The following is a 27,020-nucleotide window of genomic DNA, read 5'->3' on the forward strand; positions in this document are numbered from 1 at the left end:
TGTCACTGGCAGGGAGGGTGCAGGCGGTTAAGATGGTGGTCCTCCTGAGATTCCTCTTTGTGTTTCAGTGCCTCCCGGTGGTGATCACGAAGGCTTTTTTTAAAAGGATTGAAAAGAGCATCATGGGTTTTGTGTGGGCCGGGAAGACCCCGAGAGTGAGGAAGGGATTCTTACAGCGTAGCAGGGATAGGGGGGGGCTGGCACTACCGAGCCTAAGTGAGTATTATTGGGCCGCTAATATTTCAATGGTGAGTAAGTGGATGGGAGAGGAGGAGGGAGCGGCGTGGAAGAGATTAGAGAGGGCGTCCTGTAGGGGGACTAGCCTACAGGCTATGGTGACAGCCCCATTGCCGTTCTCACCGAGGAACTACACCACAAGCCCGGTGGTGGTGGCTACACTGAAGATTTGGGGACAGTGGAGACGGCATAGGGGAAAGACTGGAGCCTTGGGGGGGGGGGGGGGGGGGGGGGTCCCCGATAAGAAACAACCATAGGTTTGCCCCGGGGGGAATGGATGGGGGATACGGAATGTGGCAAAGAGCAGGAATAACGCAACTGAAAGATCTGTTTGTGGATGGGAAGTTCGCGAGTCTGGGAGCGCTGACCGAGAAATATGGGTTGCCCCAAGGGAATGCATTCAGGTATATGCAACTGAGGGCTTTTGCGAGGCAACAGGTGAGGGAATTCCCGCAGCTCCCGACACAAGAGGTGTAGGACAGAGTGATCTCAAAGACATGGGTGGGGGATGGTAAGGTGTCAGATATATATAGGGAAATGAGGGACGAAGGGGAGAGTATGGTAGATGAACTAAAAGGGAAATGGGAAGAAGAGCTGGGGGAGGAGATAGAGGAGGGGCTGTGGGCAGATGCCCTAAGCAGGGTAAACTCATCGTCCTCGTGTGCCAGGCTAAGCCTGATTCAGTTTAAGGTATTACACAGTGCAAATATGACTGGAACACGGCTCAGTAAATTTTTTGGGGTGGAGGATAGGTGTGCGAGGTGCTCGAGAAGCCCAGCGAATCATACCCATATGTTTTGGTCATGCCCGGCACTACAGGGGTTTTGGATGGGGGTGACAAAGGTGCTTTCAAAAGTAGTGGGGGTCCGGGTCGAACCAAGCTGGGGGTTGGCTATATTTGGGGTTGCACAAGAGCCGGGAGTGCAGGAGGCGAGAGAGGCTGATGTTTTGGCCTTTGCGTCCCTAGTAGCCCGGCGCAGGATATTGTTAATGTGGAAAGAAGCCAAGCCCCCGGGGGTGGAGACCTGGATAAATGACATGGCAGGGTTTATAAAGCTAGAGCGGATTAAGTTCGTTCTAAGGGGGTCGGCTCAAGGGTTCACCAGGCGGTGGCAACCGTTCGTCGAATACCTCGCAGAAAGATAGATGGAATGGAAAAAAGGCAGCAGCAGCAGCCCAGGATCGAGGGGGGTGGGGGGGGAGAGGAGGAACCAGAAGGACTCTCAGGGTTGTTAATATATACTGTATAATATGTATAGGTCGTTGCTACAGATAATTATATATTGGACTGTTAAATTATATTTTTGGAGAGTGTTACTTGTGATAAGGCAGTTGCCAATTAGGGTTAGTTTTCATTTTTGTTATTTATTATTTATTCATTTTTTGTTTATAAAATAGGTCATTGTTATTTGTGTTGTTATAATATTGTGTAAAGGATGCACAATGTACTGTGTTGGTTGACCAAAAATTTTCAATAAAATATTTATTAAAAAAAAGTAATTCCTCCACAATCTTTTTAGCTGTAATATTACATACTGGAATGGCCTCTGGAAACCTAGTAGACACATCCATTATTGTCAAAAGATATTGATTCCCACTTTTCATTTTAGGAAGCGGTCCTACGCAATCAATTAGGACCCGTGTAAAACGTTCCTCAAATGCTGGAATGGGTATTAAGGGCACTGGTTTCATCACTGCTTGAGGTTTCCCTGTCACTTGACATGCGTGACATGATTAACAAAATTTAACTACATCTTTATGTAGTCCAGGCCATAAAAATGTTTTTAGCTTGAGTTTTCCTCATTCCCAACTGACCTCCCACTGGTACCTCAAGTGCAACTCGCAACATCTCCTTTCTATACCATACCGGCAATACTACTTGATGAACTTCTGCCCACTTTTTATCCGCCTGCATATGTAAAGGTCTCCATTTTCTCATCAAGACATCACCTTTACGGTAATAACACTCTGGTATACACTCAGATTCCTGTTCCGTATATGCTTTCTGATACATCTGTTTTATTTCTATATCTTTGTTGTAACGCCGCCAATTTTCCGGAACTAAAAATATCCGCCTCATCCTCCACCTGTTCTTGTTCTTTTTCAACTATCTGATAAAAAATCATTTCTGATAATTGCACTTCAACTTCATCTTCACTCTTTGATTTCTCCTCATCTTAACCTGTGACTTTGCGACCTTGTTACCACACAAACCAGAAAAATCCCAGGATATTCATCCTTCAACACTTCAATTGTCTGATTTTCCACTGGCTTATCAACCACAGTAGGCATCACTCCCACCTGCGATCCAACTATATCATTACCCAAGATAAACTGTATTCCTGGACAAGATAGTTTCTCTATTACTCCTACTACCACTTCACCACTCTTCACTGGACTTTCCAACCTTACCTTGTATAATTGAACACTACTCCTCTCACCCTGAATTCCACATATTACCACCTTTTCTGGCAACATTCTTCCCAGACTACATAACTCCTCATCTCTTACCATTAAAGATTGACTAGCTCCTGTATCTCTTAAAATTGTGACTTCTATACCTGCTCCTCCTGATACACATGAATAAACTTTACCCACACAAGTAAATTATTTAAAGAGATCTGGCACCTTCTTATCAATCACCTCTTGATCAGGCTGTACAATCTTTTGCACCTCCTTCGCTTCACTTGGGCTTCCTTGACCACTCTAACAAACCCCACTGTCTTATTCTGTTTTACCACATCAGCCTTCCCAGTGTTTTTCTTCAACCACCAACACTGTGACTTTACATGGCCTAGATTATTACAGTGAAAACATTTGAAACTTTTCATTTCTTTTCCACCCTCCTGGATTTCATTTTTAATCTGAAGTATACTCTCCTTATTATCTGCCATCAGATCACCTTTACCACTTGAGTATTTCTCATGTCCCCAGTTTCTATCCCTCACAGGATGAAACTGATGTCAGAAACCAAGCTTTGATTTATGAACTAATTCATAATCATCTGCCATTTCTGCTGCTAACCTTGCAGTTTTAACCCTCTGTTCTTCCATACGAGTTCTCACTACATCAGGAATTGAATTTTTTAAACTCCTCCAAAAGTATAATTTCTCTGAGAGCTTCTTACGTTTGGTCTATTTTCAAAGCCCTTATCCACCTATCAAAATTACTCTGTTTAAGCCTTTCAAACTCCATGTATGTTTGACCAAATTCTTTCCTTAAATTTCTAAATCTTTGTCTGTAGGCTTCAGGCACTAGTTCATATGCACCCAAGATGGATTTTTTTCACCTCCTCATATGTCAGATACCTCCTCCGGTAGTGATGCAAACACTTCACTAGCCCTACCTACCAGCTTTGTTTGAATCAGTAATACCCACATGTCCTGTGGCCATTTCATTTGTTTAGCTCCCTTCTCAAATGAAATGAAAAAGGCTTCTACTTCCTTCTCGTCAAACCTTGGCAATGCTTGGACATATTTAAATAGATTCCCACCAAGCCTTCGACTTTGACGCTCTCTCTCACTATCCTCATCACTATCATCCAACTGTACGTTTCACTTTACGTCTGCCAATTTTAACTGACTGTCATGTTTCATGCCCATTTTCTGAAGTTCAAACTCTCTCTCTTTATCTTTTTCCCTGATCTGTATCTCCCTTTCTCTTTGTTTTTGTTCTGCTCGGACTATTCTTTCTGTTTTCCTTTCTTCTCTCTCTTTTTCCTCTCTCGCTCTTTCTCTTTCGTATTCAAGCTGCTTTACTTCTTTCTCATGTTCCATTTGTTTAATTTGGAACTAAATTTTTGCCATTTCCAATGAGTCAAACTCTATCTCAGGCAACTTTAAATGCTTAGCCACCGCCATAATTACCTCATCTTTTCGCATTTTGTCAGGTAATGTTAACTGCAATGTTTTTGCCAAATCTAACAGTCTACTTTTAGTCTCTGTCCGTAAGGTACTGCGTGTGACCCTCTCCACCCCCAAAAACTTCTAAACCTCTGAAAGAGCCATTGTCCACAATACACTCCCCACTTAAAAATACCACACCTGAAAGCAACCACAATATGCTCACCCCTCACTGTCTTTAAGTTCACTAAGCCAATGCAATAGATAGCCTTTTATCCCAGACGAGCCCCCAATTAGTTATGGGCCAGTGTTTAAAGAACCCCAAAGTGTATCATGGAGTTCACCTGACCCACAACTTTTAATAGATTGTGGTATGGGGAGCACACAACCCACTCTACAGGTGTGGTACAGCAGAAATTGAAAAGTATTTTTTAAAAGCAAAACAATGTTTATTCTATGAACTCAAGTTAACCTTTTTAAAACAGTGAATATCTTAGCAACCATTAATTCAAATACAACCCCCAAAGAATACAACACTAAGTAATGCTTAATAACTTTCCAAAAAACATCCAGAAGACAGAAGAAACACCTTTCAACAGAAGCACATTAGGTTAAAGTCACTACTGTTCTTAGTTTTAAATCACCAGGATTGATTTACAGTCTTTAGATTACAGAGATAAACTCATACACCTTCTGGCTGTGACTGCAGCTATCCAGCTCTGAAAACAAAACTAAAACACACCCTGCAGTCTGCTCAAAAAAAGTAATAAGCTGACAGACAGCCCAGCTCCACCCACTCTCTGACATCACTGCAGTGGTAAACACCCATTTCTTAAAGGTACTCTCATATGACAGGCTTTATATCTCATCCAATTACACATTGTAAGAAGTCTTACAACACCAGGTTAAAGTCCAACAGTTTTGTTTCAAATCACTAGCTTTCGGAACACTGCTCCTTCCTCAGGTGAATGAAGAGGTAGGTTCCAGAAACATATATATATACATATAGACAAAGTCAAATATGCAAGACGATACTTTGAATGCGAGAATTTGCAGGTAATTAAGTCTTTACAGATCCGCACACGAGTACGGCCTCAACCGGGACCTTGGATTCATGTCGCATTACATTCACCCCCCACCATCTGGCCTGGGCTTGCGAAATCCTACCAACTGTCCTGGCTTGTGACAATTCACACCTCTTTAACCTGGGAATACCCCTCTCTCTGGATCTGTAAAGACTTAATTACCTGCAAATGCTCGCATTCAAAGTATCGTCTTGAATCTTTGACTTTGTCTATATATGTTTCTGGAACCTACCTCTTCATTCACCTGAGGAAGGAGCAGTGCTCAGAAAGCTAGTGATTTGAAACAAAACTGTTGGACTTTAACCTGGTGTTGTAAAACCTCTTACTGTGCTCACCCCAGTCCAACGCCAGCATCTCCACATCATAACTATACATTTTTTGGAGATCTCCCCCCCCCCCTTTACCAGGAGAGATCATATTTGCAAGGTTATTGTTCCCAGCCCATAAGACACTTGTGGGTTATAACACTAGCAAAACTGAAAGCTCCACTGAGCAATATCAGCTGGTCATTTGGTTTATAACCTGGCTACTTATTCATTATTAAAGTCTCTCTTAAAGCTATATCACAACAGGCAGGATCCAGCAGGATCACCTGCAGGGTGGCAGGTAGGTAGGGTGACAGGTAGGTAGGGCGACAGGTTAGTTGGGCGACAGGTTAGTTGGGCGACAGGTAGTGGAGGCATATCGGCATGGTTGGGTCAGGTCACGGGTTAGACATGTCATTTTAGGGGGGTAGTCAGATGGTCAGGAGGGGTGGTGGTCAGATGGTCAGCCTTGGGCTGGGGAATGTAGTTGGATGAGGCTGGGGACTAGTTGGGGAGTCAAGCGGGTTAGTTGGATAGTCGTGAGGGTTTTTTGGCTTAGGTGTGTGGCAAGTTTTGAGGGGTCAGTTAGGGTTCAAAGGAGGAATTGGGGATGGTGGCCAATATGAATGATTTTAATGTCAGTAACCCAGGAGTTAGACCAGGATTTTTCTATCCAATATTTCCTGGGTAGCTAAACAGAAAGTCCCACAAAGGTCTCTCACTTTAAAGCTAAATTGGACACATTCATGGAGGCCTTGGCGGGAAAGGGAATTGCTCATTGGAAGTTGAGGCTTCCCCAAAAATTCCCAGAGGTCAGCATGTCAGGAGTTCCACGGGGCCCTGAGGTGCCCCTCAGGTTGTACATTTGGTCTCCGATCATCTGGAGACTGGAAGATCTGGGTCACTAGTATGCCATCACAAACCTACAGCTTGCACAACCTCTGATCTTCAACGCTTATGTATATCCTCTACCCGAAATTGAATGCTTCCTCATCACTGATGGCAAGTGATTAAGTTTGGTAAAGGGCTAACACCTCCTCCAGCACTCTTTCAGCTGCTGCAAACCATCTTGTCAGTGGTAACAAAAGGTAATCTGGCATTTCTTTCCCCATTACATGATAATACCTTGCTTTCAGCACACAGCCTACAATGATTGGATCAAAGGTATGTGCAACAATCATTAAAATCCATGAAAGACTTGTTTAAGCACATCATTTCAAATAAGAATGCAAATTAAAGAATAATTCCAGATGAAGGCTGTGGTATAAAGGGTACTATATAATTTCATGAGTATCCACGGAGGCACATTAAAAATGGTGTAAAAGGAGGGCATTATAAGTGACATTGTGAATACAATGCATTCTCAGAAGACATGGCTCCTCCCTTGGCTGATCTAAAAAGATCTTTGATTTATTCTTGCAGAGTAGCTTTGCAGCCACAGCATTGACCACTCCTTTCTCTTACTCCTGTGCAGCTCTCCTTGGTGTCTTAATAAATCCTGCTGCCCTCCTCTGTCCGATTTCTTCCAGCAGCACTTTCACAACTATTGTGAATGTGGGGGGCTACGTTTCACATGCCAAACTGGGTTGGCACAAAAAAAGTGCTACCTTCGAGCCTGATTCTTTCATGAGGGCAAGGGGGAGTGTAGGAAAGTGCATCATTAATTGAGACTACTTGTCTAATTAAGGAGCTTGTTAAGGAGATTGTTTTCTAACATCACATGATTTTCAAGGACGAGTGGCTCTTGGGAGTGGTGTGTAGTTAGTTAACAGCTCCAGCCAGGTGGGAATAGGTTCTGCAGCATTGAAATGTTTTCGGATTTCAAAAAGTGGACTTTTTAATGAAAATCTATTGTGCAGCAATTAAACTTTAAAAACACTCACATTCCCCTACCTGGGTTCCAGCTCTCCATCTGCCTTGGCCAATTTGAAGTTGCAGATGCAGCAATGGCTGCTGATTTGGGCCAGATAATGGCCCATTCCCCTGGTGTCCCGCTTCTCCTTCAAACACTAATTTGTCACCACTCTTGCCCTCATTAATTAAGACTTCTGATGAAAATGTTGATCAGTTCCCTGTTGACATCAGGGGCATGTTTACGACATGGAGATGAATCCACCACCCAATTCCCGTCCCCTCCAGAAAAATCCAGTGCTGGGTCTCCTCCCTTCTGCCAGTGGACAGCTTTTTACTCCTCAATTGAACTTCCTTATGCACACTAAAACTAATGCTGTCCCATTAAATCACTACAGGCTTTTAAATGCTCCATTAATAAACCGCTTCCCAGCCTCCAACAGCTGTGTAATTTCACAAATGACTTGGATAAAGGAATAATGAACCATATACTTTAGTTTGCCGATGGCACAGAGTTAGATGACAGCAGCCAAATCATGAACATGAAATGTGCACAGATTCAGCGAATGGGTTGATGCACGATCACTTACACTCAAGACGAAGTGATTTCATAACTGAAGGCTTTAATAGACTAGAACTTGTTCCCCAGCAGTTTCGTTCCAGAAAGTGAAGGCTGGTGGGACGGCACCGGTTCTTATACTCCGCCTGTCAGGGCGGAGCTACGTATCAACAGCCAATGGTAAACTTCTAGGTTTAACCAATGGTCATCAGCAATACCTGATAATACCACATTCACCCCCTGTTAAAAAAAAGAGAGTCCGGCGGGGGTGATGGGCAGTGGTAACAGTCGCCTTTAACATGGCATGCTCAGATATGGAGGTACCGTGATACCTCCTTACAGGGCTGTTGAGAATATTTAAAAGTGTTCATTCACGGTTAAAGTCACAGCGAAGCAATCAGTCGATCGGGTGGCCTGGTCGTCCTTCTGGGTCGTCTGGGCTTCGGTGGTAATTCTGGTGGCGGTCCAGGTGGTTGCGACTCCGAGAGAGTGGTTTCGACCTCCCTGGCAGCTTTCTCACCCCTGGGCGGCGCTGTTGGGGCAAACAGTTGACACGGGGGGGGGGGCCCTGTAGGGGGCGTCGGTGGGTGGGCGGGCCTAGGCAGGAGCGGCGGGAGTACTGACCCTCCAGTGAGGTGCTGTGGGGGTAATAGTTCGGGTGCGCGTGGGGTTCCGGCGGGCGCCAGGTCCCGAAGGGAGACTGTACCTTGCCGGCCGTCAGGGAACGCCACGTAGGCGTACTGGGGGTTAGCGTGCAGCAGGTGGACCCTCTCGACCAACGGGTCCAACTTAAGCGCCCTCACATGTTTCCGAAGCAGGATGGGTCCGGGTGTCGCTAGCCAGGTTGGGAGCGAGGTCCCGGAGGACGACTTCCTGGGGAAAACAAGGAGACGTTCATGAGGTGTCTGATTGGTAGTTGAACAGACCAGCAACCGGGTGGCGTGTAGGGACACCAGGAGGATTTCTTGCCAGCGGGAGACTGGGAGATTCCTGGACCGTAGGTCCAGTAGAACAGTCTTCCAGACCGTTCCGTTCTACCTCTCCACCTATCCGTTTCCCCGGGGGTTGTAACTGGTCGTCCTGCTTGAGGCATTGCCCCTGCTGAGCAGGAATTGACGCAGTTCGTCGCTCATAAAGGAGGACCCCCTATGACTGTGTATGTACGCGGGAAAACCGAACAGTGTAAAGATACCCTGGAGGGCCTTGATGACGGTGGTTGCGGTCATGTCTGGGCAGGGGATGGCGAATGGAAACCGGGAGTACTCGTCAATCACGTTCAGGAAATACGTGTTGCGGTCGGTGGAGGGGAGGGGGCCTTTGAAATACAAGCTGAGGCGTTCAAAGTGATGGGAAGCCTTTATCAGGTGCGCGCACTCTGGCCGGTAGAAGTGCGGTTTGCACTCCGTGCAGATTTGGCAGTCCCTGGTGACTGTCCTGACCTCCTCGATGGAGTAGGGCAGGTTGCGGATCTTGAAGAAGTGGAAGAAACGAGTGACCCCCGGGTGGCAAAGGTCCGCGTGGAGGGCTCGGAGGCGGCCCATTTGTGCAGTGGCACAAGTGCCGCGGGACAGGGCATCAGGAGGCTCGTTTAGCTTCCCCGGACGGTACAAGATCTTGTAGTTGAAGGTGGAGAGTTCTATCCTCCACCGCAAGATCTTGTCGTGTTTAATCTTGCCCCGCTGTGCATTATCGAACATGAAAGCAACCGACCGTTGGCCCGTGAGGAGAGTGAATCTCCTTCCGGCCAGGTAATGCCTCCAATGTCTCACAGCTTCAACTATGGCTTGTGCCTCTTTTTCGACCGAGGAATGGTGAATTTCGGAAGCATGGAGGGTACGGGAGAAGGCGGCCACGGGCCTGCCCACTTGGTTGAGGGTGGCCGCCAGAGCTACGTCGGACGCATCGCTCTCGACCTGGAAGGGGAGGGACTCGTCGATGGTGCGCATCGTGGCCTTTGCAATGTCTGCTTTGATGCGGCTGAAGGCCTGACGGGGCTCCGTCGACAGGGGGAAGGTTGTGGACTGGATTAGGGGTCGGGCTTTGTCTGCGTAGTTAGGGACCCACTGGGTGTAGTAACTGAAAAACCTGAGGCAGCGCTTCAGGGCCTTGGGGCAGTGATGGAGGGGGAACTCCATAAGGGGGCGCATGCGCTCAGGGTTGGGACCTATAACTCCATTTCGCACTACGTAGCCTAGAATGGCTAGACGGCCAGTGCTAAATACGCATTTATCCTTATTGTATGTCAGATTTAAGGATTTTCGCGGTCTGGAGAAATTTGCGGAGGTTGGTGTCGTGGTCCTGCTGGTCATGGCCGCAGATGGCGACGTTATCCAGATACGGGAACGTTGCGCGTAAGCCGTACCGGTCAACCATTCGGTCCATCTCTCGCTGGAAGACCAAGACCCCATTAGTGACACCAAAGGGAACTCTTAAAAATTGATAGAGCCGCCCATCTGCTTCGAAGGCAGTGTACTTGCGGTCACTATTACGGAGGGGTAGCTGGTGGTAGGCGGACTTGAGATCCACCGTGGAGAAGACCTTGTATTGCGCGATCCTGTTCACCAGGTCGGCTATACGGGGGAGAGGGTACGCATCCAGCTGCGTAAACCTGTTGATGGTCTGACTGTAGTCAATGACCATCCTATGTTTCTCCTCAGTCTTTACCACCACTACTTGAGCTCTCCAGGGACTGTTGCTCGCTTCGATGACCCCTTCCCTCAGCAGCCTTTGGACCTCTGACCTGATGAAGGTTCGGTCCTGGGCACTGTACCGTCTGCTCCTGGTGGCGATGGGTTTGCAATCCGGGGTGAGGTTCGCAAACAGGGAAGGCGGGTCGACCTTAAGGGTCGCGAGGCCGCAGACAATAAGGGGGGTATAGGGCCGCCGAATTTAAAGGTCAGGCTTTGCAAGTTACATTGGAAGTCCAACAACAGGAGTGTAGCCGCGCAGAGGTGCGGCAGGACATAAGGAGGAAATTGTTGAATCTCCTGCCTTGGACAGTGAGGTTCGCTAGGCAGGCCTGCGGGGTCAGGGGGAAGGTCTGTGGGGCTGCCGCTGCGGGGTGCCACACAGCCCAGGGGGCCGCCACGCGGTCAGGCGCATAGGACTGCGCGTTTTGGGAGGCTACGTCCATGGACCCTGCCAGGGTCCGTGCCTCTCTAAGTCCCAGGGTGTCCTTTTCTAGGAGTCTTTGGCGGATCTCTGAGGAGCTCATACCTGCTACGAAGGCATCCCTGATTAAAAGTTCCGTGTGCTCGCTCCCCGAAACTTGCGGGCAGCCACAGTTTCTGCCCAGCACCAGTAGCGCCCGGTAGAAATCCTCCAACGATTCCCCGGGGCTTTGCCGTCTAGTTGCAAGCAGGTGACGTGCGCAGACCTAATTTACAGGGCGGATATAATGTCCTTTTAACAGTTCGATCGCGGCATCATAGTCCTCCGCTTCCTCGATAAGAGTGTAGATCCCAGGGCTGACCCTTGAGCGCAGGAGATGCATTTTCTGTTCTTCTGAGGGGATGCCGCCGGCCGTCTCGAGGTAGCCTTTAAAGCACACCAGCCAGTGTTTAAATATTGCAACCGAGTTCTCTGCGTGGGGGCCGAGTTGTAGGCACTCCGGTTTGATTCGGAGATCCATCCTTCCAGCTCAAGTCTAGTCGATTAAATTGATGCACGATCAATTACACTCAAGACGAAGTGATTTCATAACAGAAGGCTTTAATCGACTAGAACCTGTTCCCCAGCAGCTTCGGTACAGAAAGTGAAGGATGCTGGGACGGCACCGGTTCTTATAGTCCACCTGTCAGGGCGGAGCTACGTACCAACAGCCAATGGTAAACTCCTAGGTTTAACCAATGGTAATCAGCCTCTTAGGTACAGCAATACCCGATAATACCACATGGGTAAACCCAATGCAGCTTGAATTCCACATTGGGAAATTGTGAGGTTATCCACTTTGGACCCAAGGAAAATAGACCAGCCTATTTTCTAAATGGCAAGAAGCGAGAAATGTAAAATAGCAGAGAGATTTAGAAGCCTCCTTGTACAGAAATCACCAAATGTACAGAAATAGTTACAATTGTTAATGGAATGTTGGCCTTTATTTCAAGAGGGCTGGATTACGAATGGATTTAAAGTACAGCTGTACAGAACTCTAGTTAGCCCCATTTACAGTACTGTGTTCAGTTCTGGGCACTACACTTAAGGAATAATATGTTGGCCTTTGAGGGGGTGCAGTGTCACCAGAACAACACAATCTAAAAGGGTTACATTGAGAACAGATTGCAAATGATGGCTTACATTTCTTTAAAGATAGGAGAATATGGAGTGATCTAATTGAGGTATTTAAGATGATCAAGGGAGATGATATGGGTAGATATAAAGAAACTATTTCCTCTGGTCAGGAAGTTTAGAACAAAGGGGAAAACCTTAAAATGAGAGCTAGACAACTCAGAATGTTCTCAGAAAACACTTTGTTTCAGGAATGCCAGACGAAATCTCAGCTCTGAAGAAGAGTCATACGGACTTGAAACGTTAATTCTGTTTCTCTCGGAGTCTTTGCAGCATTTTCTGTTTTGATTATAATTAGTAGAAATCTGGAATTATCTGCCCAAAAAAGCTATTGAGGTTAGGTCAACTCTAAACTTCGAACTGGAGATTAATAGTTTTGTTAGTTGCCTTTGGGCAGGGGCAGCCGCGCTAGCAGGTTATGCTGATAAACAGAAGTGAGGTGGTGGAGGAGAAGGCCAAGAGGGGTGGCTGGGGAAGTGGGGGGGAAGGAGGGTAAGGTTTCTGCGACGTGGCAGGGGGTGAGAGATGACATGGTCAAGGGCGAAGAAAGGGGCCATCTGGGATGGGCTAGGTACAGAGAGGAATTAAAGGGGTGGGAGTTAAGTGGGGAAGATGACGGACGGTAGAGGGTATTGGAGGCGCAAGTCTCCGGTAAGGTTGGTAACGTGGAACGTCCGTGGACTGAATGGGCCGGTTAAATGGTCGCGGGTGTTCGCGCACCTCATGAGCTTGAAAGTGGGGGTTGTCTTTCTGCAGGAGACGCAACTCCATGTGAAGGACCAGGTTAGGTTAAATAAGGGGTGGGTCAGGCAGGTTTTTCACTTGGGGTTTGATTTGAAATCGAGAGGTGTGGCGATTTTAATGAGCAAAAAAATGGGATTCGTGAGTGCGAAGGAGGTGAGGGATCCAGGTGGGAGATATGTGATTGTGAGTGGGGTATTGAAAGGGGCATCGGTAGTGTTGGTAAATGTGTATGCCCCAAATTGGGATGATGTGGGTTTTATGAGGGGGTTGCTGGCAGCAATCCCGGATGTGGCCATGCACCAGTTGATCATGAGAGGAGATTGTAACTGTGTCCTGAAGCAGAGGGTGGATAGATCGAGCCCCAGGTCGATGGGCAGGGTACGAATGGCAAGGCAGTTGGGGGGGGGGGGGGGGGGGGGGGGAAGAGTTTATGGAGAGGATGGGTATAGTGGACCCATGGCGTTTTCAGAACCCAGGGGGGAGTATTCCTTCTTTTCACACGTCTACAAGGTGTATTCGAGGATTGACTACTTTGTACTGAGTCGGGAGATTTTGGTTGGGATGGAGGGGGCAGAGTGTGCGGGGATAGTTATCTCGGACCATGCACCCCACTGGCTGGAGATTCGGTTTAGAACGGGACGAGAGCAGAGGCCGGGATGGAGGTTTGACTCGGGGTTGTTGGCAGATGGAGGTTTTTGTGATAAGGTGCGGTTGGAGATTAGGGATTATGTGGTGTTGAATCAGAATGGGAAGGTGTCGGCGGGCATTTGTTTGGAAGCACTGAAGGCAGTGGTCCAGCGAGAAATTATTTTGTTTACGGTTCGTGCGAATAAGGAAAGGAGGGCGGAACATGACTGTCTAGTGAGCGAGATAGTGGAGGTGGACAGGGAATATTCAAGGGTGCCCACAGTGGAGGGATTGGCAAGGAGGAAAAAGTTGCAGGGGCAATTTGACAGGCTGACAACGGGGAGGACGGTAGGGCAACTGTGTAGGGCAAGATAGGTGCAATACGAGTACGGGGAGAAGGGGAGGCGCATGCTGGCGCACCAGCTGTGGAGGCAGGCTGCATCCAGGGAAATATTGAAGATCTGGACTGGGGCTGGGGATGGGGTGTCAGAGCCAGGGAAGATAAATGAGGCATTTGTAGAGTATTACCAGGGACTTTATGAGGCAGACCCAGGAGGGGGGGGGGGGGGGGGGGGGGGGGGGGGGACATGGGGCGGTTTCTGGACGAGCTGGAATTTCCCCAGGTGGAGGAAGCAAAGAAACAGGCGTTGGGGGAGCCCCTGGGGCTGAGGGAGGTGCTGGATAGTATCTGGGGTATGAAGTCGGGGAAGGCCCCTGGGCCGGATGGGTACCCGGCGGAGTTTTATAAGAAATTTGCGGCAGACCTGGCACCACATCTGTTGGGGGCGTTTAATGAAGCACTGGAGAAGGGGAGACAATGAAGCAGGCAGTCATCACACTAATCCCCAAAAAAGGGAAGGATCCGGTGGAATGTGGGTTGTATAGACCCATATCACTATTGAACACGGATGTGAAAGTATTGGCAAAGTTGTTGGTGGGGAGGATGGAGGACTGTGTCCCGGGGGTAGTTGCAGAAGATCAAACAAGCTTCTTGAAGAGCAGGCAGCTCATAAGTCATATAAGACGGCTGTTGAATGTGGTGATGAATCCGTCGAGGGCTCTGTTACCGGAGGTGGTGGTATCCATGGACGCAGAGAAAGCATTTGATTGGGTGGAGTGGCAGTACTTGTTCGAAGTTTTGGGAAGGTTTGGGTTTGGGCCGAGATTTGTGGCATGGGTGAGGTTGCTATATGTGGCACCGAGGGCGAGGACGAATTATATGAGCTTATGAAGCTTTGACTTACACCGGGGTACGAGGCAGGGGTGCCCGCTGTCGCCGCTGCTGTTTGCACTGGCCATAGAGCCATTGGCGATGGCTCTCAGGGGGTCGGCAAAGTGACAGGGGATAATGAGGGGACAGAGGGAGCATCGAATGTCTATGCCGATGACCTCTTGCTGTATGTTTCAGATGCGATGGAGAGTATGGGAAGGATTATGGGCCAGTTGAGGAGGTTTGGAGGGTTCTCGGGGTACAAGCTGAATGTAGGGAAAAGCGAGGTATTCCAGGTGAATGAGCTGGCACAGCCGGCTAATTTCGGGGTGATGCCATTTATGGTAGCGAGGGATAGGTTTAGGTATTTGGGGATTCAGGTAGCGAGGGAATGGACAGGGCTCCAATAAGTGGAACTTAACGAAGCTGGTGGAGGAGGCCAGGGAGGATCTTAAGAGGTGGGATACACTGCACTTAACGTAGGTGGGGAAGGTTCAAGTGGTGAAAAGGAATATTCTGCCAAGGTTCTTGTTTATCTTTCAGGCTTTCCCGATTATTATACCAAAGTTTTTTTTTTCGGAAAGTGGACACAATCATCTCTTTGTATGGGCGGGCAAGGGGCCGAGGGTGGGGAGGACCCTGCTACAGAGGCAGAGGCAGAAGGGGGGGGGGGGGGGGGGGGGGTTGGCATTGCCGAACTTGCTTCAATATTATTGGGCGGCAAATGTGGACAAGGTGCGGCGGTGGTGGGAAGGAGAAGGGGTAGAGTGGGTTAGGATGGAGGAGGAATCTTGTAAGGGGTCTAGTTTGAGGGCTATGGTGATGGCAGCATTGCCAATGGCTCCAAGTAGGTATTCAGGGAACCCAGTGGTGCAGTCCACGGTGAAGATATGGAATCAGCTGAGGAGGCATTTTAGGGTGGAAGGGATGTCGGTGCTAATGCTGCTGTGCGAGAATCATGGGTTTGAGCCGGGGGAGATGGATAGTGTATACAGGAGATGGAGGGAAGTGCGGCTGGTCAAGGTAAGGGATTTGTATTTGGAGGAAGGGTTCGCCAGTCTGGAGGAGCTAAGGGAGAGGGTAGAGCTGCCGAGGGGTAGTGAGTTCAGGTATCTACAGGTTAGGGACTTTGCACGAAAGGTCTGGAAGGGGTTCCCTAGACTGCTGGGATACACCCTGCTGGAGCGACTGCTGCTTCCGGATGTGGAAGGGGAGGGAAGAATTGGGGATATATACAAGTGGCTGGGGGAGCAGGGAGGCGAGCGGGTGGTGAAGATCAAGGAGAAATGGGAATCAGAGTTGGGAATGGAGCTCACTTGGGGAGTATGGAGTGAGGCACTGCGAAGGGTAAACGGGACCTCCTCTTGTGCAAGGATGAGCCTGATACAGTTTCAGGTGGTGCACAGGATGCATATGACTCGGGCGAGAATGAGTGGGTTCTTTCATGGGGTAGCAGATGAGTGTGAGAGGTGTGGGCGGGGGCCAGCGAATCATGCGCACATGTTCTGGGGTTGCGAAAAATTGGGAAGATTCTGTGCGGGAGTGTTCGCGGTCTTAGCCAGGATAGTGGAGGAGGTGGTGGAACCGGAGCCTTTGTTGGCGCTATTTGGGGTTTCAGAGAAGCTGGAGCTCATGGAGAGGAGGAAGGCCGATGTTGTGGCCTTTGCCTCTCTGATTGCACGGCGACAAATTTTGCTGGAGTGGCGGTCAGCATCGCCACCGGGGGTAGCAGCTTGGTTGGGTGACCCGTACGACTTCCTGCAGTTACAGAAGATAAAGTATGAGTTAAGGGGCTCAGCAGGGGAATTTGAGAAAAGGTGGGGGATGTTTGCGACCATGTTTGAGGAGCTGTTCGTCGCAGGGGGGTGATGGGGAGAGGGGGGGTGAAAAAGGAGAAAACTCTGTACAAACTGGAAAGCTGATTGTTGGGAAGTATGTTTCCCGGGGTGTTTATTTACTGTAACCTACTTTGATACAAGTTTGTAATAAAATGCATTCTAAAAAAAAAAAGTTTTGTCAGTTTAAGGGTATTATGGGTTACAAAATCAAGGTGGGTAGAAAACCAAGGTGGCACGGTAGCACAACGGTTAATTCTGTTGCTTCACAGCGCCAAGGTCCCAAGGTTCTATTCCCGGCTTGGGTCACTGTCTGTGAGGAGTCTGCATGTTCTTCCTGTGTCTGCGTGGGTTTCCTCCGGGTGCTCCAGTTTCCTCCCACAAGTCTCGAAAGACGTGCTATTAAGTAATTTGGACATTCTGAATTCTCCCTCTGTGTACCTGAACAGGCCTGGAATGTGGCGACTAGAGGCTTTTCACAGTAACTTCATTGCAGTGTTAAGTAAGCCTACTTGTGACAATAAAGATTATTATAATTATAGATGGGGTTAGGATATTGATCCGTCAAGATTGAACTGAATAATGGAATAGATATCAAAGGGCTGAATTGTCCACAGAGTTGTTCACAGAGACATTTCTTGGTAACTAAAATTTGGCCAAAATTGAGGTTCACCTTGGAAAATTACAGCAAGTAAGGCACTTCTGAAACTGAGCAGATCCTGGGCAAAAGTTAGAAATGCTGTTATTCAAAAGTGAATGTTTTTTCAATGGCATAACAAGTGATTAAAAATGCTGAACAGCTCTCTGGCACTGAAAAATTGATTTTACATGCATGGAAACTTATTACCTCAGAAGTAAATTAATATTGGACATTAAAACATTTTTTTTTGTTTTTCTGCCTGTCCTGTTTATCTCTCTCCTTTAATCGCAACTGTAATTTTCAATTTTATTTCTATATCTGTACATAATTTAAATAAAACTAATATTTCCAGCTTTGGATTCGGTATCTCAATAAGGATTGAAGAGCTTTGCTGTTTCTTTCGTTGTTCTCAGATCCCCTGCAGATGATGAATTCGTGAAAATATCCACCCACAGGCCTGCATAAAGTCTATAGACAGTCTTAGGAATTCTGAATGGCAAAAGCTGTTCCTTCACAACAGAGCAAAATTCAGACCATTATACCATAGAAGACTGTTCTAACCTGTGATACACAGGCTCCTTATTGTACTTGCAAAATAAATATTCTATTTACGGTGTGAAAAGGGAGGATTCTATACCTCCTTCAAACAAATTTTTTCTTTGAATTGAATTTAACCACATTTTAATGGAAAATGGAAGTAGTGCTCTGAATCTCTTGATATGATGTACCATGTTGGCTATAATCCAAACCTTAAGGCAAAATACACCGGATGCCAGATGGGAAGTGAGAAGAATGACCTGCCTAAATCTTTTTATCTGATGAATGTTATGGCCCTTAGGACGCGTCTTAGCAAGCTCTTGACAGTGTTTCAGGAGGTAAAAGCTGAAATCCTGATACCACATTGATTCCCGCCATGTAAAAAAAAAAACGTACAACTTTTAAAGTAAAGCTCGCAATCCTACTTGGAACAGAATTAAACATATTGGTCCAGATTTTGCAGTAAAAATAACTGAGGTTCTCAGCACTCATCGTTATTCAGGGGTAAATCAGAGAGCAACTTCAATCAATAAAACATGCAAAGTTGAATGCAGAAATCAGGAAGTTGCTGTTTGAGTTTCCCTGTTATCCCAAAAGTTTTGCTGTAGTAGTATCTCACATGGAAAGATATACATATCCAGTAGATACCAACTAAACTGAACAGAAAAAGTTAATGTTCACTCATTCTCCTGTAAGTAGATTTTTAATGCCATGACGAGTCTTAACTGCTGCCAAAGAAACTTTCTGGCACCAAAATTAATTTTTTATAAGAGTGCAGTTTCATACCTTCAGGGCGTGATTCTCAGGCCTCATTACGCTCTCACTCAAGCGAAACAAGGCCGGGAGAGGCCAAAAACGAGAAACGTGTCAGGCACCAAACAGTTTGCGATGCAACCGGCCAGCTTTCATAGGCAAAATCAGGGTCTCGCCATAGCGTGGCAAGAAACCAATTATCACAACTTTGGTCCTATTTCCGTACAATTAACGGGAGCGACCCCATATCCAATGGCTTCCCGTCATTAATCAACCTCCCCAGAAAGTCATCACGCTGGTGCCGATTAGTACTCCTTTTGAACAACGTGACCATGGCGGAAGGGCTTCTGCGGGGAACCAAGGAGGTGCGCAACCAGCTTTGCTCACAAGCAAAGAGACTGGGGGCGCTAGGCTTGCCGCCCAAGTGCTCTGCGGGGTTGGGGGACCCTTGGCTGTGTGGGGGGACACCCCCTGGAGACGTGGGTGCAACTGCACGTGGCACCAGCATGCCAACCTCTGGATCTTGTGTACCCATTCCGGGGGCAACCGAAGCCCCTGCCTGTATGCCCCACCAACCACCCATAACCCCTACTGACTGCTGAGGCCTCTGGACATACGCCTGAAGGCTATTGTTTATAGGGAATTGGCAATCATGGTTAAGTGAGCACCTCACACAACCCAAGTGGATCCGCGTGGGTGGGCGGGCCACGTAGCTTTTGGGAGTCATTGCCTAGCATCCCAATCACACCTGGGAGCATGGCCACTGTGCCCCAACACTGCAAGAGGCAACACCACACACGCATCAGCCAACACCCGAACACCGAGGAGATGGGATACAGCCCCGGGGCCATGTCCATGGCTGAAGGGTGAGTGAGTACTGTGGAGAGGGGGAATGGGCCAATGGTTCGGAGGTCGGGCCGCATTGCAGAAGAAAGTGAGAGAGGCGTCATTCTGCTTGTGGTCAAGTGATTTTAATGTGTCACGGGTGTCCAACAATTCCCCGCTCTCCCGATGGTGCTGGGACATGCACAGCTGTGCCACCCTCTCCCATGTGCTGATCCCGAGCGGCCACATCAGAGGGGTGGAACTCGGGGTGCTGGTGGCCACCATCAACACTCCATGGGACTGGTCCGGGTTGACATACAGCGGCCCTTCCTTCCGGTCAGTGCCCATAGGACCCCGGGGATCACTCGGGACAGAGGGGTAGCTGCCCCGGCTGCCCTTGCATCATCTGGCTCTACCAGCCCTAGCGGCTCCCTGCACCAAGGCGATGTTCCTCAGTGACTGGGACATGCTCTGCAGTGCCTCAGCAATGCCCACCTACGACTGGGACAAGCTCCGCAGCGCCTTGACCATTCCCATCTGAGAGCGGGACAAGTCCAGCAGCAATTCATCAAGGTCAGCCTGGTACTGGATCACATCCCCCATGGAGTTGGACAGTCGACCGAGGCCCTCAGCCATGGTCGGCACGGACTGCGCGGCGCCTTGGACACCTTCACTCATGCTACCGATGTTGTGCACCAGGCTCTCCACTGCGGTTGCCACCCTAGCAGTGTTGGCCTCGGTGTCACGCATTGCCGGCGACATCATCTGCACGCCCGTAGCCTCTGGGACTCTTCCAAGCAGCTCTGTACCTGCTGGAGTGTCGCTGACATCTCCCTCTGAATGTCCCGGCCGCACCGCAACGTCTCCATCAGCTCCGGGTCACCTTGTAACAGAAGCTCAGCATCAGGCTGGGACCCAGCTGGGTCCTGGGCTCCAGCATCTCCGACTGCTGTCTCCCCTGGGGGTTCCTGCTTCCATGTGATGTACATCAGCAACTGTGTGGTGCTCACCAGATTTTGCCCAGAAGCCGACCACTAACATTGACAACGAGGTGCGTGTGTCTGCACTGGTGAAGGGTGGGGTGACAGCTGTGACATATCGTCTGTGGCATCCTCGGATCTCTCCTCTGAGGTGGTCTCCTGGGAGGCAGGAGAGGGGACCAACCAGGCTGGGCCACGCCATCGGCTGGAGGAGCTGTGGGAGAAGGGACATGTTTGGTCAGTGGGAGGGCTGAGTCTGTCTGTCTGGCAATAACTTGCATGTGACAGGTCCTACATGTGGGGCCCAATGGATCCTCACCACTGCGGCATCCGCCAACCTCCGCATTGGTGTCCGCTCTGTCCTTGGCCACCCCAGTCACCCCCAGGGCCCATTCCGTGAAGGTGGTGAGGATTCATATGTCCAGCACCCCTCCGCCAGTCTAGGCCCTCTCCCAGCAATTGTGGGAGATTTCTCCTGCGGAGACACAGAGGGGGCATCATTAGACACACGCGTGGTTCAGTGGGTGGGGGGGGGGGGGGGGGGGGGGGGGGGGGTGAAGAAGGGTTGGGGGATTCAAGGCTGAAGGTCGTGAAGGCTGAGTTGGGGGATTGAAGGGAGAGGTGGTGTGAAGGGAGGGTTTGGGGCTGCATGTTGGGGGGTGGATGCTTGCCTGAAGGCAAAAAGGTCTCAGGGAGGTGGAGGGCGGCATTAGTGTCAACTCATCCATGTTGCCCAGTGTAGGCTGTTGACCTTCTTAAGACACTGGAGGTCAGTCTTCCTGGTCAAACTCCTCGAGCTCATGGCCAACTCCACCTAGTCCCAGGCGGCACTGGCTGCCCTGTGGCTCACCCGACCCTCGGGGGAGCAGGACATCCCCTCCTTGTCTCCACCGCATCGAGGAGCCTCCCCAGGGCTGCATCCGCCCATCTTGGGGCCGGAGGTCTTGGCACCATGGCTGCGAGCTGAGTGGGGTTGACTGTACAAGCTGTTTAATTGCTGCTCGACCTTCTTAGGGGGGGTCTGGTGAGTGCGGTCCTGGAAAATCCTCTTTAAGTGGACCAATTAATGTTGAATAACATTGCCGGCCTCGCTGAGCCGAGCGCCAGGAAGCTCGCAGCAGATCACACTCACTACCACACTTAGAAATCTTTCTGGAGAATTGCGTCCTCAGTATTTAATCACTGTTGGACATTTTTTTAAATTATAATTACTTCATTAAAAAAATGTATTCTTCCTAGCTCTTACATTTTCCTAATTAAATTTTTAAGGAACTTTTTCTTCCTATTTCTTTTATCTCTCTTGTTACACCATTTTCATTTCACAGTCTGGTATTGAATTAAATACTCTAAATTTCACTTTTTGATTCTGACTCCATGCTGTTTATTTAGAGATAGTCAGTCTGATTTGTTTAGAAGATATACAATTTTGATATGGGTACTTTATGCTGAAATGTATTTCTAATTACAGAAGTTCTGGACTGTTGGTGAGCATAAACACTTTTTTAAATTTAGAGTACCCAATTCATTTTTTTTTCCAATTAAGGGGCAATTTAGCATGGCCAATCCACCTAGCCTGCACATCTTTTGGGTTGTGGGGGCGAAGCCCACGCAAACACAGGGAGAATGTGCAAACTCCACACAGACAGTGACCCAGTGCCGGGATCGAACCTGGGACCTCGGCGCCGTGAGGCAACAGGGCTAACCCACTGCGCCACCGTGCTGCCCGGTGAGCATAAACATAACGAACATCTAGTGTCGTTCCTCCCAAAATCCAGGCCAACAGATATTTTACATCAGTCCTAAGTTTCTAATCTAGTTTTAAACAATTCAGCCTGCCACAGAAAACAATTGCATAGATTCACATTTCATTCCTGCTTCAGTAATAATGTTTTCTGTAGAAAGATTCTAATTGAAGGGATTTTGTAGCTTTTAGTTGATTAATTACTACATTTTGCATCATAAAATTAATCATCAAAATTAAACATTGTGGCTCAGTTAAATCCAAGCAATAATGAAATCAAAAGTGTGCAAGATGTATTAGGATTTCGAGAAAGAGGGTGGCATGTGGTGCAATGGTTAGCACTGGGACTGCGGCGCTGAGGACCCGGGTTGGAATCCCAGCCCTGGTCACGGTCTGTGTGGAGTTTGCACATTCTCCCCATGTCTGCGTGGGTTTTACCCCCACAACCCAAAGATGTGCTGGTTAGGTGGATTGGCCTTGCTAAATTGCCCCTTAATTGGAAAATGAAAATAATTGGCTACTCTAAATTTAAAAAAAAAAGATTGAGAAATTAACTTCTTCAATTAAATCTGCAACTAATGGCCACTTACAATGACAGTAAATGATTTGCATACATTTGAATAAACAATACAGGATGGAACAATGTGTTTAACAAACAAAAGCACCGATCCCTAAAAGGGGACTTAAACAGTTTTCACACTAGCCACAGGCAACCCCATATGTCAAAAGGGCCGTTTTTCTGAAAACATTCTGACTGTGCCTCAGAGCAATGACAATTTACATAAAAACAGAACATAAGTTTACTTTGTTTCGTTGCTTTAGCCAATAATGTGACAATTTTTAAAAAGAATATAACTATCAACAACTTACTTCATAAGACATTTTTCCATTTTTGCCACGTGTGCCAGTTTCTTTCGATGCAATATTGGATTCTGTCATTCGTTTCAGTTCCTCAGTGTTAAAAAAAGATGCTAATCGGCAAGTGCTGACAACAGCATTCACTGATATTTTAACAACCTGGAGTAAAGTGGAACAGAAATTACATTTCTTTATAACTGTTAGATAACATATCTATAGGCGTTTAACAACATTTTGAAAAATGTAGACTGTACAGCAAATTATACTATTTAATGCTGGTGAAATAATAAATGTTATTGCAGCAAAAAGTTAATTTGCTCTTTTAACATTTAGTCAGCATGTGGATTGTCAAAAACTGCAGTGTCAGGGTTAATGCTCGGTGAGGCTGAGAGATATGTGGATATAATGTTTCTGGATATTGTCAGGCTGCAGCCCAAGGATGTGCAAGGAGAGGGAATGGGTAACCTCCAAACTGTCAAATAAGGCCAGGCAGATAATACAGGAGACCCTCAAGAGTGCATCTTGGTCTCCAATCTGTATTCAGTTCTGAACATAGATGAGGGCACGGGTTCTTCTGGGAAATACAGCCAGAGCCAAGTCCATGATATAATTGTGAGTTCAGCTGTTTAGTGGGTTGTAGGGGGAAGGAGAATGATCAGAAAGGTAACAGTGGTGGGTGACTTAATAGTTAGGAGGCAGGCAGGTATTTCTATGGTTGCAGATGTTTTTCCTGGATGGAATGTTGCCTCCCTAATCCCAGGATAAAGGCTGTCACTGAACAGCCGCAGAGCATTCTGAGGGGAGGGTGTCTTAAAGGTTTTTACACAAACCCCTAGATCTAGCCATTGATTTCCACAATTATTTCAATCTCTCCCAAACCCTAGTTTGCATCTCTGCAGGGCTAGGACCAGTCTAATGATGGTAAGGTTTGATAGTGCTGTCAGTGAAGGGCTTAAACAAATTTGACAAAGGGATGGGATTCAAAAGTACAATTGAAACCAGAAGGTAGTGGTACAGTGGTTATCATTGCTGCCTCATCGCACCAAGGACCCAGGTTCGATCACGACCCAGGGTCACTGTCCATGTGGAGTTTGCACATTTGCCTGTGTCTGCATGGGTCTCACCCCCACAACCCAAAGATATGCAGGATTGGTGGATTGGCCGTGCTAAATTGCCCCTTAATTGGGAAAAAAAAAATGGGTACTCTAAATTTATTTTTAAAAAGAAAATAGAAGACAGAAAATTAGTAAGCAAATATGGAACCTTGAGGAACCAAAAAAACGATAAGGGCAAATACAAAATATTGTAGAAACTGGAAATTTTAAATAAAAACAGAAAATGTAAACACAAAACAAGCCAGGCAGCATCTGTGGAAAGGCAAACAGTTAACGTTTCAGGTCAGTGATCTATCATCAAAACTGGGAAAAGATAGAAATGTAATAGATTTTCAGCAAGCGAAAGGGGGGAATTGGAAAAAGATCAAAAAGGAAGATCAGTAATAGGGTGAAGGATAGGATTAAGCCACGTGAAAAGAGGGGTAAAGGTGGTAATGGGACAAATAAAGAAACAAAATGTGAGTCTAGAAGAAGTGTGAATGGTAGGATAATCAGCTATTGTCCAAAAATGAAAAGAGAAAAATGAGAATAAATCTGAAATTTGCAAAGAAAAAGGGAAACAAAATGCAGCCTGAACTGAGTATAGACAACAAGCAAGTTGTTCCAAAATTAGTGATATTTATTTTAAAGCGAAGGTCTATTGAATAAGACAGATGAGCTATGGCATAGATGAAACACTTGGAAATATATTATTATGACTGAAACGTGTCTTGAAGACGGTAGTTATAATTTTTAAAGGCCACATTTTTCAGCCCAGTGCATCGCTGCAGGAGTTCTTCAAGATAGTGTCCTAGGCCCATCCATCTTCACCTGCTTCATCCATGACCGTTGCTCCATCATAAGATCAGAAAGTGGGGGTGTTCGCAGTGTTCATTACTAATTGTGACTCCTCAGATACTGAAGCAGTGTGTGTCAACATGCAGCAACATTCAGGCTTGGGCTGCCAGGTAGCAAATAACATTAACACCACACAAGTGACAGGCAATGACTGCCTCCAATAAAAGATAATCGAACCATCTCTCTTTTGCATTAAACTACATTACCATTGCTGAATCCTACACCACAAACATCCTGCGAATTACCATTGACCAAAACTTTTCCTGGACAAGCCATATAAATACTGTGGCGACCAGAATAGGTGAGAGACTGGGAATTCTGCAGAGAATAACTTGACTCCTGACTGCCCAAAACATGTCTTCCATTTACAGGACACAAGTCAGGAGGGTAATGGAATACTCCCACTTGCCTGGCTGAGTGTGACTCCAACAACACTCAAAAATCTCTACACAATCCCGTGAAAAAAAATCAGCTTCCTTGATTGGCACCCCATCCACCAATTCAGAATTCACTTTCTCTACCACTTGATGGATAGTGGCAACAGCGTGTACCATATACGTGGTGTATGGCAGCAACTCACCAAAGTTCCTTTGACAGCACCTTCTAAGACCATTATATCTCTACCAGCTTGAAAGGCAAGGGCAGCAGATGCATGAGAACACCATCCTGACTTGGAACTATATAAAGGGCATAAATCTCCCAACCTGGGAATAAGTCCTGTGGTGGAGCAGTAACATGGTGTGTTTCCCGCTGTGGAGGCTGGTGGGAAACGCACTGGGCGGGATTCTCCATTGGCTGGCGCCGAAATCGGGAAGGCGATTGGGCGGAGAATTGTTTCCGACGCCAAAATTGCGGCAGGCACCAATTTGGCTCCAAAGCACAATTCTCCATCGCCTCGACAGCGGCGTCAATGTGTAACGGAACGCCGTTTGCATATCATTAGGGGGCCCGACCCGGTATTCTCCAGGGCCTATGTGATTCTCCGCCTCTGATGGGCAGAGTTCCCGACGATGCAGTTCACTTGTGCTTTTATAAATCGTGAAACCGGCATGATGGCTGCTGTGGGAGAGAGAGGGGGTACGGAAAATGTCCAACATCGCCATAGTTTTCTGACAGTTGCGCCGCTGGCCAGGGAGCTTCTGCCAGGGCCAGGGGGAGTAGTGGGGGTGGCCAGGAGGTGGGCTGTGGAGTCAGGGTGGATGGGCACAGACAACATTGCCTTAGCCGGCAAGGCAGCCATGCAGCTGCGCACACCACTGACTGCCCACTGTGAACCTAGAGCCACAGGTCGTATAGGTGTCCCACCAGGCTACCCCTGCGTACCCTCTGGCCCCAGTGGACCCATCAGTTGTATGGGCATGCCCCAGTGCAACCTGTGCCATCTTGTTGGTTGGGATGAGTGTGTGTGGGGATTGTAAGAAGATTGGCAGAAAGCAGAGAGTGGGGATAAAGGGGTCTTTTTCAGGATGGCAGCCGGTGATTAGTGGTGTGCTGGGACCACAACTTTTCACAATATATATTAATGATCTGGAAGAAGGAACTGAAGGCACTGTTGATAAGTTTGCAGATGATAAAAAGATCTGTAGAGGGACAGGTAGTATTGAGGAAGCAAGGGGGCTGCAGAAGGATTTGGACAAGCTAGGAGAGTGGGCAATGAAGTGGCCCACGTGGAAAAGTGTGAGGTTATGCACTTTGGAAGGAGGAATTTAGGCATAGACTATTTTCTAAATGGGGAAATGCTTAGGAAATCAGAAGCTCAAAGGACTTGGGAGTCCTTATACACGATTCTCTGAAGGTTAACGTGCAGGTTCAGTCGGCAGTTAAGAAGGCAAATGAAATGTTAGCATTCATGTCAAGAGGGCTAGAATACAAGACCAAGGAGGTACTTCTGAGGTTGTATAAGGCTCTGGTCAGACCCAATTTGGAGTATCGTGAGCAGTTTTGGGCCCCGTATCTAAGGAAGGATGTGCTGGCCTTGGAAAAGATCCAGAGGAGGTTCACAAGATTGATCCCTGGAGTGAAGAACTTGTTATATAAAGAGCGGTTGAGGACTGTGGGTCTGTACTCGTTGGCGTTTAGAAGGATGAGGGGGGATCTTATTGAAACTTAACAGGGTACTGCGAGTCCTGGATAGCGTGGACATGGAGAGGAGGTT

General features: G+C 47.6%; 1 protein-coding gene across 6 annotated transcripts in view; it reads right to left on the reverse strand.

Moving 5' to 3' along the window:
* The window catches only part of LOC140385425 (ATP-binding cassette sub-family C member 9-like), a 333,755-nt gene that overhangs the window by 174,802 nt on the left and 131,933 nt on the right, over positions 1 to 27,020 (reverse strand). For all 6 annotated transcript variants that reach the window (XM_072467561.1, XM_072467564.1, XM_072467563.1 and 3 more), the window contains one exon: positions 22,926 to 23,072. In XM_072467561.1, the coding sequence (XP_072323662.1) occupies positions 22,926 to 23,072 (147 nt within the window). The remainder of the gene's footprint in view (positions 1 to 22,925; positions 23,073 to 27,020) is intronic.

This window comes from Scyliorhinus torazame, chromosome 11 (assembly GCF_047496885.1).
Source record: "Scyliorhinus torazame isolate Kashiwa2021f chromosome 11, sScyTor2.1, whole genome shotgun sequence".
Taxonomy (NCBI): Eukaryota; Metazoa; Chordata; class Chondrichthyes; order Carcharhiniformes; family Scyliorhinidae; genus Scyliorhinus; species Scyliorhinus torazame.